Source organism: Pyrgilauda ruficollis, unplaced genomic scaffold, assembly GCF_017590135.1.
Source record: "Pyrgilauda ruficollis isolate IOZ18807 unplaced genomic scaffold, ASM1759013v1 scaffold236, whole genome shotgun sequence".
Classification (NCBI taxonomy): Eukaryota; Metazoa; Chordata; class Aves; order Passeriformes; family Passeridae; genus Pyrgilauda; species Pyrgilauda ruficollis.
The window spans coordinates 69,600-89,001 of NW_024523205.1; the positions used below are offsets into that span (position 1 = coordinate 69,600).

At 50.0% G+C, this 19,402-nt stretch overlaps 1 protein-coding gene across 2 annotated transcripts; it reads right to left on the reverse strand.

Annotated features, from left to right (window-relative positions):
• Positions 1 to 16,142: 16,142 nt before the first annotated feature.
• On the reverse strand, positions 16,143 to 18,471 carry LOC121354713 (interleukin 18 binding protein). Of its 2 annotated transcripts, none has more exons than XM_041469518.1 (5): positions 18,174 to 18,471; positions 17,811 to 17,873; positions 17,559 to 17,624; positions 17,192 to 17,321; positions 16,143 to 17,082 (listed from the first exon to the last, which is right to left on the reverse strand). In XM_041469518.1, exons 1-5 carry the CDS (start codon positions 18,454 to 18,456, stop codon positions 16,896 to 16,898), a joined length of 729 nt encoding a protein of 242 aa, XP_041325452.1. In that variant the 5' UTR covers positions 18,457 to 18,471; the 3' UTR covers positions 16,143 to 16,895. The 2 variants fall into 2 exon arrangements, with proteins under 2 accessions (XP_041325452.1, XP_041325451.1); XM_041469517.1 differs by having other exon boundaries at positions 18,093 to 18,428.
• Between the last annotated feature and the right edge of the window lie 931 nt (positions 18,472 to 19,402).

Here is a 19,402-nt window from a genome sequence, read left to right on the forward strand (position 1 = left end):
ATCCTCACGGGCCTGCCTAGGAAATTGCTCTACCTGGCTCGAAGTCTAGGGTCCTCACTCTGACCCTGTTCTGTTAGGTTACAGTGGTCTTTAAAACCTCACTAATGGAGTAGGAGTACTCCTTGCTAGTGGAACCCTTCGCTTAGTTTCTTAAATTTTGATTTAGTTTGGTGGTTTTAGGGTCTTTAGTCAGATTCCCTTGAATTCCCCTTAATTTGCATATTTCCCAGGGAGGTTTTCTCGGCGCCATTTTAGAGAGCAGCAGAGGCAGTGCTTGATGGGGTAACAAGGGTATGTGTGGAATGAGGGGATTAACAGTGGAGGTTACTAACACGTTTAATATTGTAACAACAACTTTGCTCATTACAACTTCAGGTTAACAGTAACATTAAAGGTTTTACATTTTAACAACAATTTAATTAACACACTTAACTTCTTACAACTTCACATTAACAGTAATAATTCCAATGGCATTAACTCATAAACTTGTCCATCACATTCCCAACAAGGCCTCAGCTCCTGCTGCATGTGTGAATTTTTGGACACTTGCAGAGACAGCTGGATGAGGGCAGATGACATGAATTATTTGCCTGTGTCTGTAATAGACAGTCATGAGAAGTAACACTGGAAATATTTGTAATTTGGAGAAAAAGGCTTATGGTTTGTTGCCAAGATGGTGACAAAGGAAATGACGTCTTTACAACAGCTGATTCAATTGTTCTCTGGCTGAATTAAATGGAGTTCAGTACTCAGCTTGCAAACACCAGTGTGCTTAAATCTATTTGCAATTACAAAGAGACCTCATTAATTCCATTGTTATCACAATGCTGATTTCAGTGGGAATGCTCACAGTAATGGGGGTTAGGCATGTATTTAAGTTTTCTGAAAAATTAAAGTTTGCTTCCTAGCAAAATTCTCCTTCACTGATTACAGTTATATCAATATGACTGTTTAAAATAGAAATCTTCACTGGTTCCTCCGAATCTTGATAGCCATTCCCCTAAGTGCACAGAGAATCTTGGAATCCGAGATTGGTTTGAGTTGGAAGGGCCCTTAAAGACCTCCCAGTTCAATCCCCCGTGCCATGGGCAAGGACACCTTCCACTGGACCAGTTGCTCAAAGCTCCATCCAGCCTGGCCTTGGACACTCACAGGGATGGAGCAACCACAGCTTCTCTGGGCAGAAGTTTTCTTATATTTTATCTCTGTTTCATGTAATCCATTGCTGGCAATGCAAGGCTCTTACAACTTGCTATTTCAAAGCCTTAATTGTACTGTATGGATGGATCCAGCCTTAGTCATATCTCACAGAATTCAAAACCTGCAGACACAGGCATAGAGCAGCCTTTGGGCTATTTTAGTAGTCCTGGTGTATGTTTTTCAGGGGATGACAACCTTTCTCAGGCAACACATCTGAAAACTGCCCAAAGCTTCACCTCCCTTGTCAGATGAGAGTCATTGTATGGAGTATTTCTACTCTCTCATATGGGAGAGCATGAGCAGTTTGCCATTATCACAAAAGTTGAAGCTCCCTCCATTTGGGGAAATTGCAGGTGTCAGCACATCCATCATGCAGGTGGCAGCCTTTCCTTGGAAAAATATGGATCGGCTGAAGTGGTCCAGTGAAGAGTAAGGGGCTGACACCTGTGATTGTGAGAAAAGTGTGAGGGAACTGGGCATGCTCAAGAAGGATGCCTGGAGGAGGGAAGGCTAAAGTTCATACATGGAAAAAAGCTTGCCAGTAAGGACAAGGCAATTCCACTTTTTTTTTTTCCCCTCTAATTGTAGGTCTAAGTATTAAGAAAATTGCAAAACAACAATAAAAAGCTTTTGACTATTGTGTGAGAATGCTACTGTCACAAGGAAAGTTTATCCTATTCAATGGAAGTTCCAAGTCTATAAAACTGATGTCTTCCATTTTTCTTCAGAAAAAAAAACTAGTTAAACCCCTCATTCATCACTTGTGCTAACATATGCCTATCTGAAAGTGGTGTATTAAGCAAAGAGGATTTTAAGTCTTGAGTAATGTACACAGGATGAATAGCAAACCCATCCAATTTAGATAAAAATGGCATTTAAACTGAGCAGGTGTTAAAATACAAGATTACAGGAAAATGCAATGAGTCAGTCCCTGAATAAACCTAATCTGACTAGCCACATAATCTGATCAGAAAGCCCTAGGGAGACTGCGGCCTTAAGGAAAACAAAATACTGGATTTGCTGTTTTTACTCCATGGGAATTTTAGGAATTCCCTACGTGGGCTGATGGCTGAGATGAATTTTGTTTTCCGTCCCTTTGCTTAAACAAAGAGACTGTACTTATTTAGTTAGTCCATACAGTACTTATTTAGTTAGTCCATAAATTGAGGCAAATAAGTTTGTGATCAAAGCTGAAGTTCTACAGCCTTTCAGGCTGCAGCATGATTCATTCTTGTTGTCAATAGCTTGAAAATTATATTTGTGTCTGCTTGTGCAGCTGAAGCCTGGGCTACTGGCATTAGGTTGTAGCAGTGGAGTGCTCAAGTGTAGTGGCACAAATTCCTGCCCAGCAAGATAAAAATGCAAGATAAAATAGGCAAGCACTGAACTTGAGCACTGAAGCACTGAGCACTGAAGCACTGAATACTGTAGCACTGAACTTGAACAACACACTGACCCTTGAAATGTTTACTGTATAGGATTTTCAGATGCACACAGACTCGAGGAGAAGCAATTCATCTATAAACACCTGTGTAAACTCCTCAAGCCTGTCCATCCTATGTAGAGTTTCTGTCCACAGCAGAGGCAAACGTTACAGCAGGGAAGGCTGTGACATGGAACTGCAGGGAGGCAGAATAATAGGAGAAAACTTAAGGGAAAGGAGCAAATCTTCTCCTCCCAAATAATTGGGAGTGGTAATATCTCCCTTTTTCCCCCAGATGAAGGTCAGCCTCAGCAGGTCACAGCCTGAGAGAGCAGAAAGGAGGCATATGCAAGAATTTAATTTTCATGCTGTGTTTCACACATGCAGCTTGCACTTTTCCTAATAAAGAGTAGAGGGCCAGGATGAGCAGCAGGCTTTGCTTTGCCAGAACACACCTGGAGCTATTCCAGCTTGGAGGTGTGCATGCTGTCTGGAAGGCAGACACACACTGACCTGGGTATTCACATCTGAATTGCATCAGAATAAGCATTTACATAAATGAAAAGTGAGAAGGTATTACCAGCACGGGAGGAGAGAACTGTTTTGCACAGGTGTAAGGTAGAATGATTGGTGGAGTTGTTCTCCCTGGGATTTAAAGTCCAAGTATTAAAAAAACTCCACAAGTCTATATCCATGCATAAAGCATGAACATGCAGGCTCACAAATAAACAATTGTATTTTCATACAAGAAGTACTTTTGTAATTGTAAGGTATGCACAGTCAAAGCCCTGTGTATTCATGTGTCCTGAGAAAAGGACACCTTCTGGGAAGCCAGGTGTCCCAAGGATGGGTGGTCAGCATTGTCCAAAAACCAGAGCTACCTTTGGTGGCTCAAGCTGAGCACTTCAACACTAAAGTACTTACATTTATTTTTTAAAGACCTTTTTAAATTTTCTTTTTTGTATGTCAAATGAACTACTCACTGGAACAAGGGCACTTACACTAAGTGAATGCTAGGAAATAAAGTTTGACAGCAATTTTGGTTATTTCCCAGTACCCTTTCTAACGTGACCTGGACAAAAGTTCAAATTAAACATTACATGAAACTAAGTATTACCTAATCCCAAAACATAATGCTGAAAATTACAGTCTATAGTAGCACTTAATTTTCTATTGTTCAGATCCTAAATTAGGGATAAAAAAGAGCAGAAAGCTGCATGATGAAAAAACTGGTAATATGAAATATTAGTGGTCACTAAGCAGCTGGAGAATGAAACTCTGGAGCCGGGCACCTTGGGGCTGAAAATCTCAGCTCTGTTCACTCAGATAGTGAATGTTGTCATTGCCATTGAGACTCCAGGGCTATATAGAGATAGTATATTTACTTTAGTTTGTCCTTACTGTATCACTGACTTTATTTATAAATTAAATGGCAGAATAAAACAGAAGTCCTAGATGCTCTTTCCTTGAGCCTTCTTTTCCAATGCTCTTCTCAATGCAGTTTTAACTAAATAAAATGTCTCAAATCCTGTCAGCTGGAATAATTCCCATGAAAATCCCTGTCCCCTTTTAAGATTTGCTTAAAGGAGTCTTTGCAAAATGGAGCAAAATCACTCTACCATTCCTTGTGCTTATTATTCATAGAACTATTAATTATTACCTTAGGCATATGGACACAGTGTATAAACAATTGCAAGGCATGAAAGGTAAACTTTGCTGAATCCGTTACTTCACCTCCATTACAAAGCACCAAATTTGAAACAAAAATACCTGCTAGGAGGAGTTACTGGAAAGGGAGAGAAAGCCTCATTCATAAAAATACAAACTATTAAATGTTTCTCTCTTATTTACCCCCCTCCTTTAGAGCCAAAACAGTGACTTACTCTTTCTCTGGATGCCAGCAGATGGGTTTGTCCATGCCCAGTTTCCTGCTTGGTTGAACTTCTCAGCTGTGGCTGGGAATGGGGTCAGTCTGAAGGGCAGGCAGCAGTGCCTTCTCTCTTACTCGATGCTGCACTTTTATGTTGTCATGGGCCAGCATTCCATGGCATTCCCCCACCAGCCAGCAGGGTGGTCCAACGTCTGCCCTGACCATTAATGCCACCTTGTACCACACTGTCAGGAACAAAGGGCTCGCCTGGAAATGCTTAGATGTGCCAGCCAGCTCCCTGCTCAGTCTGGGAGGGGAGCTGGAGTGGCTGGCTGGTGACCTGTGCTCACAGGGGGTTGGATAGGCTGCTGTCCTGGGACAGAAGCAGGGCCTGTGGTGCTTTGCTCCCCTCATGGCTCTGTGTGGCCATCCACCTGGGGAGCCCCATGACTGTCCCCATGGGACATATTCTGCTCTGCCTGCTTCCTAGGGACTTTGGGTAGAGATTTAAAACAAAACTTCAGGCAGACTTGGAAAGCCTGCTCAGCCAACTAGATGGAGTGACTGGAAAGCCGTAAGAGGAATGGCTGAGGTCACCTGGCTTGTTCAGCCTGGAGAAGAGGAGACTGTGAGGGGAAACTTCATAGCAGTCTGCATCTTCCTCACGAGAGGGAGCAGAGGAGCGGGCACTGATCTCTGCTGTCTGTGACCAGGGACAGGACCTTAAGGAATGGCCTGAAGATGTATCAGGGGAGATTTAGTCTGGATATTAGGAAAAGGTTCTTCCTCCAAAGGGTGGTTGGGCAGTGAACAGGCTCCCCAGGGCAGTGGTCATGGCCTCAAGGCTGCCAGAGCTAAACAAGCATTTGGACAATGTTCTCAGGCACAGGGTAGGATTGTTGGAGTGTTCTGTGAAGGGCCAGGAACTGGAAACCATGAACCTTGTGGGTCCCTTCCAACTCAGGATATTCTGTGATTCTATGAAATTTTCAGTCACAGCTTAGCAGAGGCACAACTGGCTTTCAAATGTTCAAACACCATGTAATGCTTCTCCACGATCCGCAGGGAAAACACCACTTTTGTGGCATGTTTTACATTCCAGTTTTCACAGCAGAGTACCTACTGAATGCTAGAATTTCTGCTGCTAGCCTGGGACTAACTGTCCTGAATAAGCAGTGAGATTATTTGCAAGAAAGTATAAGCAGCTTCACAAGGAAATGCAGTAGGACTACACTAAAAAAATCATGAGGCAACGTACTGTGGAGTAAAGGCACTCTAGTAGGGCACATGTAAGGAACAAAGACTAAGAGTTGCTGTGATTCAAATGAAAATATATTTGCTGCTTTTTCAAAAATAATGCCTGGCCTTTACATGCTCCAGGTCCCTCTGGGAACAGCTAATACTGGTAGTACAGTAAGGCCGTTTGGCCAGTCAGGAGGAGTTAGGGTGCCATTTGGGGCCTGGACATCCAGGCATTATTTTTTCCTAGCAAACAGTGCACCTGTCCAAGCCATGAGTTGAAAGCTTTTCCTCGAGAAAGCTGTGGGAAATGGTGTCAACAGCCTTACTAAACCCCAGATAGACAACATCCACAGCCTTTCACTCACCCACCAAGCGGGTCATCTTGTCACAGAAGCCAGGTTGGTCAAGGGGACTTGTCTTTCACAAACCCTTGTTGGCTGGGTTTGATGCCTGGCTGTTCTGCATGTTCCACATTATGGCACTCAGGATGGTGTGCTCCATCACCTTTCAAGGTACCTGAGACTTTTCCTCATTCTTTGTCTCTAGAGTTCCCCAGCCATCCAATAAAGGAGATTCTTCTTTGTTTGGGTTGCAATCAAAATGTCATCCATGTAGTGATAACTGTATGCCTCTGGAAATTGTTCTCTCACTGAAGAGAGCGCCTGTGCAATGTACCATTGACAGATTGTAGGGCTGTTTTTCATGCCTTGGGGAAGAATTCGCCATTGACAACGTTGCAGAGGTGCAGTGTTATTAATGGAAGGCACTGTGAAAGCAAGCTTTGGATATCATCTGGATGCAGTGGAATAGTGAAAAAACAATCCTTCAGGTCCACAATCAGGATGTCCCAGGAGGCAGGTATTATTGTAGGAGAAGGCATACCAGCTTGCAAAGTGCCCGTGCTCTCCATCACAGAGTTGTTTTTTCTTAGGTCATGGAGCAGCCTCCATTTACCAGATTTCTTTTTACAACAAATACAGGGGTGTTCCAAAGGCATATAGATGGCTCTATGTGTCCTTGAGCTGGCTGTTCTTGTGAACTAATGATTTTAGGGCATCTAGCTTTTCTTTTTCAAGGGGCCACTGTGTGGTATCCCCACAGGCTGAGTTGTAAGCCATTTCAGAGCTGGTGTGGGACACCTTACTCCCTTTAACACAGTGGCCCCTGTCAAAAATCCTTCCCTACCCAGCCTCCCCACGTAGACAAAACATCCCTCCCCCACAGGTTCAGTGGTATTATTGTAGGAGAAGGCATACCAGCTTGCAAAGTGCCCGTGCTCTCCATCACAGAGTTGTTTTTTCTTAGGTCATGGAGCAGCCTCCATTTACCAGATTTCTTTTTACAACAAATACAGGGGTGTTCCAAAGGCATATAGATGGCTCTATGTGTCCTTGAGCTGGCTGTTCTTGTGAACTAATGATTTTAGGGCATCTAGCTTTTCTTTTTCAAGGGGCCACTGTGTGGTATCCCCACAGGCTGAGTTGTAAGCCATTTCAGAGCTGGTGTGGGACACCTTACTCCCTTTAACACAGTGGCCCCTGTCAAAAATCCTTCCCTACCCAGCCTCCCCACGTAGACAAAACATCCCTCCCCCACAGGTTCAGTGGTGCAGCAGTGATGTAAGGCCAGATTGTAGCTGTTTGGTCCTCAGGATTTTTGATCAACACAGGATTGCTGCTCAAGTAACAGCAGATCCCGCAGGTGTAGCAGGCCATGATGGAGGACACATGTTGGCAGAGATGATGGTGACATCTGCCCCTGTGTCAGTCATCCCACTGACCTTTATCTGTGAAGGCTTTGCTTTAGGCATCGTAACAGTACAAACCATGTTAGGTCTTTGATCTTCTACGACCTGCGTCCAGCTAACTTGGGGCTGTCCTGTTGATCCGAAGCCTTGGTCTCCTCATTCCCTAAAATCTGTTTTGGGGACAGAAGACTTAAAAGGGATAAGTTGAGCAATTCTGGTTTTTTCAGGTGTAGTCATGGGTAGAGTAGGGGTGAAAACCATTGCATGTATTTTTCCAGTAAAATCTGCATCAACAACACCAGGGTGCACAATGATACCTTGTATTATGGTGCTGGACCTTCCAATTAACAATGCACTCAATCCTTTCCCAACAGGCCCCTGAGCCTTGAGAGGGACCTTTGAGGTACTTATGGTTACTGTGAGAGAGGTGGCCACATCCATTCCAGCTGCTCCTCAAGTCCTTCCTGTGAGCTGATCACATAGGCTTGTACTGGAAGGTAGGAAATTCCTTGTGTTGTCATGCGATTCCCATTCACACTTGGTTTCGTGTTTCCCTGGTTCTTGAGAGATTGACCATTAGCATGAAATTTGGACCTGCACACCTTGGTCACATGTCAGGTCTTTCCACATCAGCTGCAGCTTGCATTTGCTCCCTTCTGTCCTTGAAACGTCCCCTGTGGAAAGGACTTACGGGGACAGTTTACCTTCATGTGGCCTTCTTGTCCACACCTGTAGCAATGAGGTGTTACACTTACAGTGGCTGTTATGGAATCTGCTAACATAGTCATATTATGAGAATTAGATCCAACCTTAGCACAGGCATTTATCATATCATTGAGTGATGGATTTTCATTAGGTAGTAGTTCTATGACCTTTCAGCAGTCCTCATTGGCATTGTCCTTTGCCAGTTGTAAAATTAGATGATTTCTCACTTCAGCATTAACAATTTGTTTTTCCATAGCATCTCGTAATCTCTCTAAAAACAGTACAGTTCCTTTACTCCTTGTCTAATTTTGCACTATGTTTGGGTTGTGTTTGTCATGTTAGTTCCTTTAAATAGTGCCTGCAGACCAAATTCCTTCACCTGTGCCAGAATTAACGGATGTGGCCTGGCCTGGAGTCTTGTATCTCCCACTGACGGGAGACCCAGAAGTTGAGGGACCCCTGCCCCATAACATGGGTCCTCTTGCAAAACCTTTAGATTTTTTAACTCCTGTTTTTCAGCGCTGCTTTTCCACACCGATTCAAAAACCATGTAATGGACAGTTGTAAACACTAGTTTTGCCAGTTGCTTTATATCAAAGGGAGTTATCTCCTTGGTAGTTAAGAACTGTAGCATATTAGCAACTGCAGTAGAACCCAAACCATGTTTGGCCACAAGCTGACACAGTTCAGATAGAACTGGCCATTGAAAAGGAGTACACTTGTCAGAATTAGCTCCATTGCCTCTTATTACTGGATATGCTCCAAGTGTCCCATCCTCAGGCTCCCAGCTCCCTGACATGGCTACATCAATGGGTTCTGCCTCATCATAGACTCACTCCACGCGTGATGGTGGCAAACTTTACCTTTTGCCAGACACTCGCAGGATCAGGCAGGGCTGTCAGCAACAAAACTACTGTGGTGTTGTGGGAAAGACATTTCGTGCTGTTCTTGTGAGCCAGCAAAGGCTTCCTGGAGATAAGGAAAGCCCCTATCTCTCTCAAGGAACACATCAAGGCGATCACTATGCCAGCATGATGGAAGAGGGAAACTTAAAAGATAGGGACGTTAGCTGGCTCACAGAATGAGGTGGCTCCCTGGTTACCTATTGGGAACTTTGTTTCTTTTTAATTACCAATGGGCAATGTATGTTTCTGTTAGGTAAATGTAAATATCTTGAAAAACTACAAAAGCAACATGTTGGTGTAATAAATCTCTCTCATACACCCTTCAGATGGAGTCTGGGTGCTTTGTGCTGTGTCGCACTCTATAGCGACATGGTGTTATTGTGGTATTCCGCAGGGGGATGATAATCCCTTGTATCCAGCAGAGGTGGAGCTGAGGGGATAGTGGCTCCACTTCTGGGTATGTGGTCTGCAGGAGCTTTTGGTGATGTAATTCCCAGACCCGCTCAGGGAAGGATTGGGGGTGGGGCCACGCCCACTAGAGGCATGGCTGTGTTCCAACAGGGGTAGGGCTGGGGGCAGGGCTCTGCCCCCTGAGAGAGGCAGGATCGGGGGTGCAGGCACATCCCCCAGTGTAGGCACAGCCAAGCTCCACAGAGGCATGACTTTGCAACCGGCCCACTCAGTCTCAGCTGGGGGCAGTTTTGACATTTCCATGGTGATGGAAGGTGCAGGCCGCTCTGGTGCAAATGGTGGGAGGGCAGTCCCCGTGGCCACATGGCATGGCACCATGGCCACGGGATTCTCGCCTAGCTTGGCGGTGCAGGGAGGCATTGCAGTGGCCGCCATGTGGTCTGGCCCTGTGGAGTGGGGAGGCATATTGTGTCCCCTCAAGGTAGCAGCATTGCTGATCAACCCAGGACAGCAGCCTCGCACAGCTGAATGGGGGTCTGGCGCCACGCAAAAGGTCAGCAGCACAGCCACAGGGCAGCTTAGCACAACGCAACATCTCTCTGTAGGTGCAAAGCATCTCTGTGCCACCGGAGCAGCACAGTTCGCCAGGGCCATGGCGGTCACCATGACTCCACATGGCTGGATTACATAATCCATTTTGCCACCTCCCTGTGCATTTTCAGCAGCCACAGTGCAGGCAACCCCCAGATTGTCTCCACCCACTGGGGTTCCCCCACTCCCCAGGGCAGCGCTGCCTTCCACGGTCGTCTCACAGTGGCCAGCCATGGTCCCACTGCAGCAGGGCGCGCTCTCACAGTGGCCAGGGCCAGTGTGGCGGGACACAGTGAAGCGGCTGCGCTGCTGCCCAGCATGGCGTTTCCTCATGGCCTGCCAGACCCCCACCACCCTCCGGGGCTGCTCCACTGGCCAGGGCACTGCCTGGACATGCCGAGGCACCGGCTCTGCTGGGACCCAGCCATCCCACCCAGCCCAGCCACACGACTGGGCTGCTGTGTAATCTTCCACATGGCACCCGTTCAGTGCTGCACGGCACTGTGCCTCTCTTGGCACCCGGTCCTCGCTAGGCATCTCGTTTTTTATCTGCATTATTAAATTCAATATAAGTTTTCAAGGTCTTAGGATTTTAACGGCACTTTTGTCACCTTTGTAAGCTGCATCCATTAAATATTTACCAGTCTGTGTCCATGTACGTATATTTAATGCATTCTCTTTGGTAGGTTCCAATCCCTGATTTCTAGTCCATAATATTAATTCTAAAAAATTCTCTTCTTCACATTCTATGTCCCATTCCCTTAGGAAGTTAGCCCCTACCTGCACCACAGGATGTTCTTCCACGGAGATAGATCCTCCCATGTTTTCCAATGGAGTTTTCTTCTATTTAAAAGGGGTATATACCAAGGAAATCTGTATTTTTTAGCAGCTTTTTGCCACAAAACAGCTCTGGTCGCTGTATAATTTGGGCAGCTCTACACACACACCTCTGGTTATATCCAGCTCTTTGCTGGTTCAGCAGCTCTCCGTGCTTGCCCTTTGATTATTTCTTCAGCTTTCCCAATGTCTTTTTCCAGTGGCTCTGCATGCACACAGGCCTGTCTTCTTTTGCGCCCACAGGATCTGGCTCAGTCCAATCATGTCAGTTTAATTATTATTAAATGTAATATGAGGTCACCACATATTACGTTTAATAAATCTGCATGTTTTGTGGGGTCAGTGGTTGGAGACAGGAACAACACACACCCCGATGTCCATGTGGCAAAAGAGCAAGTTTATTCTTCAAACTCCTCTTTATAAAGGCGATTTGAAAAACCCGGTTTGGATAACTCATTGGTCTGATCTTTCACACTGCCCAGCTCACGGACCAGCGAGATGTCTGCAGCTTAGGACGGAATGTAATTGGTTGAGGTTCCTGCCTCTCAGCTCAAGGGCTGGTTTTATGGAGCCAGCTGGGTATCTTATTTATAGCTGAATTAATTGCCCAGTACAAATCAGCTTGTACAGTAACATCCAAGAACCTCCTGAACTCTCTCCTCTGTGTGGATTGTATTTTCAGCAGACATCTAGTGTGTTGAAGCCCCCATGAAGACAAGGACTGGCCATTATGAGACTTGTTTGCCTCTTGGTCCTTGGTTGAGTGATTTCTACCCAGCTCCCACCTGGATATCTGCCCTGTTGGCATTCCCCACAATTCTTACCCACCAACCCTAAACACTTGCATCATCACTATCAAGCTCTAGACAGTCAAAACACTCCCTCACATACAGGACTACCCCACCACCTTTCATTCCTTGCCTGTCCCTTCTGAAGAGTTCACCACCAATCGTTGCACCATTTCAGTGGTGCCAGTCATCCCACCATGTCTTTGTGATGGCAACTATGCCATGGTTTTCCTCCTGTAACATGTCTTCCAGTGCCGCTCGGCCTCGGCTAGCTGGTGACAGGGGGGGCGGCAATCCCCCTCCCCCGAGCTCCATTGAATCCCAGGTGCCAGCGTTGGCATAAAACACAGAGCAGCACACGGGTCCCAGGGTAACTTTATTTGATAGTAAAACTTCCCCTCTTCTTCATCCTGGGACCCCGAACTGAGAGCAGATAGTGACTTATATGTGGGGGCAGGTCTCAGGGAAGGGTACAATCTTTAACAAATCAGGAAAACTGGGAGGGAAAAACAAGGCAGGGAATACAATGTATAAACCAATACAAAATTTCAAGGAAGGAGAATATTTTCAGTGAATTACTAAAGTTTGAAGAAATAGAAACTGGCATCTAATAACAGGAGAAGTGACGAAAGTTCTGGGAAAAGGGCAGAGACAAAAGGAAACAGCATAAGCAAACTGCAAAATTACAAATCAAACAGTAAACATACTAATAAAACAAAAAACACACCACAACATTCCAGGATCTCCTGTTTGCTGCCCACGCTGCACGCACTGGGGCAGATACACTTCAATTGGGTTATCAATCCCAATGCCTTTTTGGGGAGAGAAGCTCCAGTCCCTGAGTGACCATTCTCAGGAGTTTCCATGGTTTCTAGCACATCAGTAACACTTGCACTCTTGCTGCTTTATGGCAATGAAGTAGACATTTCCTATGTCTACTGAGATGGTAGCCTGAACAACCTCACTAACACGCCATCCTTCGAACAGTGTCAAGCCACTCCCAGGCTTATCTCAAGTGACCTGGTTTTTATCCCCTTCCCCCTTCAAATCCAATTTAAGGGTCACTCAACATGCCCTGCTAACTCCCGCACAAAGATTCTTTTCCCTCTGAGACAGGTGTACCCAATAGGCTTGTCACCAGTAGGCTTGTTGTCATCTAAACCATCCCACGATCAAAAACCTCAAAATCCTGTTGGTGACACCTGGCTTAAAGCCAGGGATTTGTCTGTAAAACTTTCCTGTTTCTACCCTGAACAGTGAACCCCCCAGACCAACCCCTCCCAGTTCTACTGCTGACCATGACAACCTGTAGTTGGGAATATGCCTGGGGTCAGCTGGGGTCCAATGTCCTGGCCATGTCCCTTTCCAACTCCTTTCACACCCCCACCCTACTCGCTGGTGGGGCAGTATGAGGAGCACCAAAGGCCTTGATGCTCAGCATTGACTGAAATATCCCTGGTTTATCAATGTTCCCTCCAGCAAAAACCCAACCCACAGCCCCAGGAAAGAAATGGAACTTATCCTCTGCCCAAAACAGTACATTCTCCATCCCTTATTCTATGCCATGTACATCCTGCTCAGGTTCTCTGGTACCCAATACCCACCAGCCCCTTCTCACCCTTAGCTATCATGTACAGATATCATTCCCTTAGTCTATGGACCACTCCTATGAAATGTCCATAAAATGCTCATGAAATGTCCACAACGTCATAGAATCACAAAATGGTTTGGGTTGGGAGGGACCTTAACGCTCATCTTGTTCCAACCCCCTGCCATAAGCAAGGGGCACCTTCCATTGGACCAGGCTGCTCTCCAGGCCCCATCCAACACTGAACATTTCTGGGAATGGAGCATATACCTGCTCTAGTTTGGCCTTCTGCATGGCTGCAGTGCCTCCACGGGTGTACCTGCTCTGTTGGGGGTTTATGCACGGCCACACACTTTGAGGTGTTCCAGCATGACCTCCAGCACAGCCACAGATGCTTCAAGGTGTACTTTCTCTAGCATGGTCTTATCCTTGGACCACATTCCCTTCAGAGTTGCTCCTGCTGCACCATGGACATACCCAATGCTTTGGGGTGTCCTGCTTCCACATGGACACATCCACAGGTCACAGTAAGCAGAAGCAGCCACTAGTGAGAACCAGACTAATTTACAGTAAGGTGAGCACAGGAGCCCTGTGGTTTTACTTTCCCTTTCTCCCTGGCCTCCAGGGCTGCCCTGGCCAGGCTCTCCTCACACCAGATCATACTCCTCATCCCAGGTGCCCCAAGGACAGTGTCTCCTCCTCACCAGAGCTCGCCCAGCTGGATTCCTGCCCTCAGCCAGGGATAGTGCTGCTTGCACCTCCCCCACTATAGCAAATCCTTTATGTGCCATCCCAGCAAGCCCCAGGACCCCTCCTCCTTGGTGGAGGGGTCCTCCAGCACCTCCAACTCTCATCCCCCTGACGCTCCATCACCCATGGATACCTCCCTACATCTGGCTGCTGTCCAGCTCCCTGCTGGCTGATGGTGCCCCTCGTCTGGGGAGGACCCTGCTTCTGAGGGACATGAACCCTGCTGGTATGTGGGGGTGATGGGTGAGCATGGCCAAGTCACTGCTGCCAGCAAAGGAGGAGTCAGAGGTGGCTGAGCACATGAGTGATAAAGTCTTGGGGCTTCACTTTGGCTCAGAAGTAAGCCTGGGGGCCTAGCTGTAGGCTGCCATCCCAGTGTCATGAGCATTGGCCCCATGGTCGCCCTGTTTTTTCTCTGAACCTCCAAGTGTGCTGTACCCTGCTGTCAAGAGCTGAGTACCCAGAGAGAGGTATTGCTGCTGACCTGAGCCACAGCCTATGCTCTCCTCAGCAGCATGGCGGGGATTGGGGCAAGCACCACATCCCGGGTCAGGAGCACTCTGCATTCATGCACCCAGAGTCTCAGGACATGCTGCTGGCTGGGATCCCAGTGAGGTTGCTCCTGGTAGGTGATACAGCAGGGCAGGTCTCAGCTGGTGCTGGCATCACTGTCTGGGTCAGTGCTGGGACGTGTGTCGAGGAAGGGCTTTGCCCTCTGATGCAGCTGGGGTGCTTTCCCCAGCCTGCCCTGCATCTCTCAGCAGCCCCTCCCAGGCCCCAACACCCTCCCTGACCTGACCTTGCTCCTGCTGCCACACCTCCCCAGCCACTTGTGGAGCAACCAGTTGCTTCCCTGTCCACAGCACCACAGCATCTGGGGGCTTCCCTTAGGGTGGCTCTGCCCACCATGGAGCATCTGCTGGCCAGGACTCTGGCCACTGGTAGTCCCCTACACCAGCAAGACCTCCACCTCATCAAGAAGATGATGCTGGACATGGCTCCCACCTTCTTAGCTACTACTGTGTCCACGGAAGCATTCCAGTGCCACCAACCTATCCATGTTGGCTGCTCCACGTCCACCTCCCTCTGGAAAATAGCAGTTGCCCTTCAACTGGGATGTCATCTTCATGATGGAGAACTGCTACAAGTCCCTACCGAGGACTTGTTCCATAAGGACAAGGAGGGCCTCATCCCACTTTTCCAGATGTTTGAGGTTGCTGACATTGCCCGCTTCCAGCGCTGTTTCCGAATGTGTTCAGCACCTATGACTATGATTTTGTGAGAGTTGATGTCCCTGCAGGACAGTCTCTCCTGCCACCAGGCCACAGGGACATGTGGCAGGGAATGGTCCTGTCCCACCAGCTCTGCCAGGACAGGGAGGTCTCGATCTTGGTCATGGCGGGGGGCGTGCCATGGGCACAGGGCTTTGTGCATCTCCGAGCTGCTCTGACCTGTGGTTTGCAGTGGGGTCTGTGGGCAGCAAAGTGTGACACAGCATGGCACAGCACAACACAGCATGGCACGAGATGGCACGGCATGGCGGGGGTGGGTGCCATGCTTTACAGTGAGGAGTGTGCTACTGCCATCACACTGAAAGCAAGGAGAAGGGGTTGGGGATGGAGCCACCAGCATCCCAGGGAGAGTAGCACAGGATGTGGGACACAGGACCATCACACAGGGTCCTGCATGGCAGGTATCTGTGCCCAGCTCAGCGTAGCCATAGTGCCATTGTCCCCGGGACACTGGCTGAGCCTGGCAGGGCCCTTTGCTGAGTGGCAGCTGTGGTGTCAGGATGCAGCTGTGTGTGGGGTCTGTGAGAGGGGATGGAGGCTGGAATTAACCGGGCTACGGGGTGCAGCAGGGCTGCCTTGGGCAGGTCCCTGCCCAGGTGGCTGCTCCACTGCTTGCCTTTCCCTGGCTCCTAAGAGTCACTGTAGGACTGGGGTGTCCCCAGGGGGCTCCTGTGGCTCCCTGGGCTGAGGGCAGCTCATGGGGGCTGCATCTGAAGGCTTCTCCATCCCCCCATCCCTATCCTTCCCACATTCTGAGCATCCTGAAGTGTGATGCCCATAGTCCAGGGGCTGCTCAAGAGGCTCAGAATCTGTTCCCCAGCCAGTCCCACAGCCCAGGGGGGTCGCAGTCCCCACAAGCACTTGAGGGAGCAAGAAGGGGGCTGGGACATAAGAGCAGGGGCCCTGCCAGCACAGGATGGTTACGGGGGCTGCCCCATGGAGCAGCAGATGGGACTCAGCAATGCCATGCTGAGGAACAGCCCCAACCCCCCCAGGTGCAGAGAGGGATGTGATGGTCCCATCTTCCACAGTGCCTGCAACCCAGGGCTTCTCCACCCACCCTCTCCTCCAGGGCAGGGCACAGCCACTGTGCCAGGTATTCCCTGGGCAGAACTGGGACTGACTGTGGCTCTCTAGCCCTTCACCAGGCAGGGAGGGGGTGAGGAATGGATCCTGCCCTTCACAGGCACCAGGGCTACCTCCTCTCCCTCCCTCCTCATCCCACAGGTGCCCTCTACACCCCTGGGCAGCACCACCCCCAGGATGCAGGTGACACTGGGCAGCCTTGACGTACTTTAATAAACCCTGGGGTCCCAGAGCCAGCTATGGGCAGAGCTGGTTCCAACCCAGGCAGTGCTCCTGACTTAGCTTGGGGCACCAGGAGCCCCACTCACAGTGGGGCCAGCACATGTGGGGCCATGCAGTCCCCAAAGCAGGTCAGAGAGACGGGCCTCCCTGGAGGTATCACATGTGCATGCAGTAGTGTGCAGCTGTCAGAGCAGGGAGCTGCACTGCAGGGTGCTCACCCAGCATGGGAGTTGCTCCCTCAGCCCAGGCCCCCACTCTTCCCAGTGACAGGGGCCAGTGCTTGGGACGGCCATCGCACCTCCCTGGTGTCGACACCGAGGGGACTGAGCACCACGCAGGTGAAATTGGTGTGCAGGTGCTGGCTGTTGAAAGAGCTGAAGTGCAGGTCACGGTGCAGGGCCCATCCTGAGCCCTGCAGCTCCTCTCTGTGAACCCAGCGGGGACCAATCAGTGCCCACTCCAGATGGACAGACCCAGGGGCCTTGTCCCAGCCTGGGCTGCCCTGCTGTCACTGCCCCCTGTCCCCATACTCACTGCACTGTCCCCTCACGCACAGCCCCGTCCGGGTGCAGGCTCTCCACGAAGAAGCCGTTCTCCAGCCAGTAGAGCAGTGTCGACTCTGGAAGCTCACTCAACGCTTCACATGACACAGTCACACTCTCCCCTGCAGCCGGAGGGCATGTGAAGGTCAAGGGAGCTGCAAGGATCCCCAGTGCCCTCCAGGCACAGGCAAAGCCCCCCTCCCTAACTAATCAGAATATTCCCCCACCTCATCTGCACCCCAAAATCTTGGCTGTGGGTGGAATATTTGCCTTTTGTCTGCTGGAGGCTGGCACAGAAGCTGAACCCCACTGCAGCCTCCTCACTCTTAGGCCCTGCCATGGCCCTGAGGGTCTCTCACCTGGGTGAGGAAGCTCTGCTGGCATCTGCAGGGTGGTGATGCTGGGCGGCTGCAAGGCCATGGCACCTGGGGGAGCAGCAAGGGGTGAGGTGGGAGGTTGAGAGTGACCCTGAGACCCCACATTTTTGTAGTGGGTGAGGAGGCAGGGTCCCACAAAGGGACAGAGGCTCTGCTCATCCCCAGACCCCTGAAGAGGCCTTTGAGTGGCACAGAGCCCGGGGTTGACCTTAGGCTCTCCAGCCCCCCACTCACCTGTGCAGCAAGCAGCCAGGCCCCAGCAGAGCAGAAGGATCCTGGCAGGGCTTCCCAGGGGCTCTGCAGACAAAAATGGCGCTCAGTGCTGGGCACACAGGGATGCTCCCCATGAGCTTGGGATGGTTTCCCCGGCATTCCCTGAGCCTGGCATGGTCCCATCCTCAGCATCCTCCCAGCTGGCATGGTAACCTCAGCATGCTCCCGCCAGGACTCCCCAAGTCGACGATCCCGTAACCCTCGTATCCGTCCAGCACCCCCGGAGTCTGTGATATCCCGTACCCCCCAGCATCCTCCTCCCGGGGTCACTCAAGTCGTGGCTGGTGCCCCCCAAGGCTGTCCGCCCACCGCTCCGGTACATACGGAGAGTCCGTGCCTCAGACACGGGCGGCGGCGCTCGGCTCCGCGGCGATTTATGAGGCGGCGCGGGGAGGGGCGAGAGGCAGCGCCGTGACTCACCGGGAGCCGCCCTCGGCCCCGCCCCGGCGACGTGGCGCGTTGCCGCCGCACGGAGACCCTCTCCTGGACGCTGACGCGTGTCGATGGGTCGTGCGCCGCCATGTTTCCGAGCCCCATGAACATGCCTTGTGTCCCCAGCACTCCATGCCCCCTGTGCTCTGTGTGGCCTGCACGCAGGGATACACATCCCTCTGGCACTCCCAAGATCGGCATCCCATGACCCTCCCCCCACCCTTGGGAGAACAGCCATGGGCTCGACAAGGATGTAAGGCCCAGCTGGGCCCACCCAGTGTCCAGCACATGGGGCGCTGGCTGAGTATCACAGGATTCTGAACATGCTGGTTTGTTCCCCGATGCTTTGGGATCAGGGACGAGGCAGGGTCTGCACAGGAGGAAGGTGGGTGAAGCCCCCAGGAGACTGAGTACGACAGTGTCTGGGAGAGCCTGGGTGTTGGTCCGTGGGTGTCTCAGCTGGGGGAGGACAACAGCTTAGCAGATAGAAACCCCCCAGGGCTTTCGTTCTTGGCTGCAAGAAGCCATCTCCTGTGTCCCACAGCAGTCCCCCACCCCCAGAGCCAGACCCTTGACAGCAGATGTGGTTCCGACAACCCACTGATTACAAAACCAGGGGCCAGACCCCACACCCCACTTCCCAGCAGCATCAAGGCTGGGAGCCAATGTGGGTACAGCAATAGGGCAGAAGCAGCCACCTGAGTCACAGGCCCTGGCAAGTCTTGGAAAAAAGTCCCTGAACTCCCAGTGAGTTTTGTTTTCCATTCCCAGCAGAGAAGGAAGGTGGCAGGAATAGGAATGTTATGGAGACCTGGCAAGTGCAATACATTCCCAGCCTCCTGCTGGGATAAGGCCACTGGCTGCATCCTCCTCACGCAACCACGGGTGTCAAATGGGCAGTGATGAATCAGAGGTGGCCCCCAGGGCAGCACCCAGCTCCTCTGCCACCTTCCTGCTTCCATCGATACAACCAGCTTAGCTCTGGATGCTAGCGGGTAAAAAAGGTGTGCAGGGAATGCAGATGAGTGCTCACTTCTTTTATGAGGTGAGCATCTGCAGGGAATGCAGATGGGTGCTTGGTCATCATCCACCCAATATCCTTCCCCTAGGAGAGATGAAAG

Excerpts from the sequence above, each read along its gene's own strand:
- LOC121354713 (XM_041469518.1), bottom strand. The coding sequence starts at position 18,456 with ATGTGTATCCCTGCGTGCAGGCCACACAGAGCACAGGGGGCATGGAGT. Across the intron at positions 17,874-18,173 it reads GTCTGAGGCACGGACTCTCC|AGCCCCTGGGAAGCCCTGCC; the intron begins GTATGTACCGGA and ends TTTTGTCTGCAG. Across the intron at positions 17,083-17,191 it reads GTGCGTGAGGGGACAGTGCA|AGAGGAGCTGCAGGGCTCAG; the intron begins GTGAGTATGGGG and ends CTGGGTTCACAG.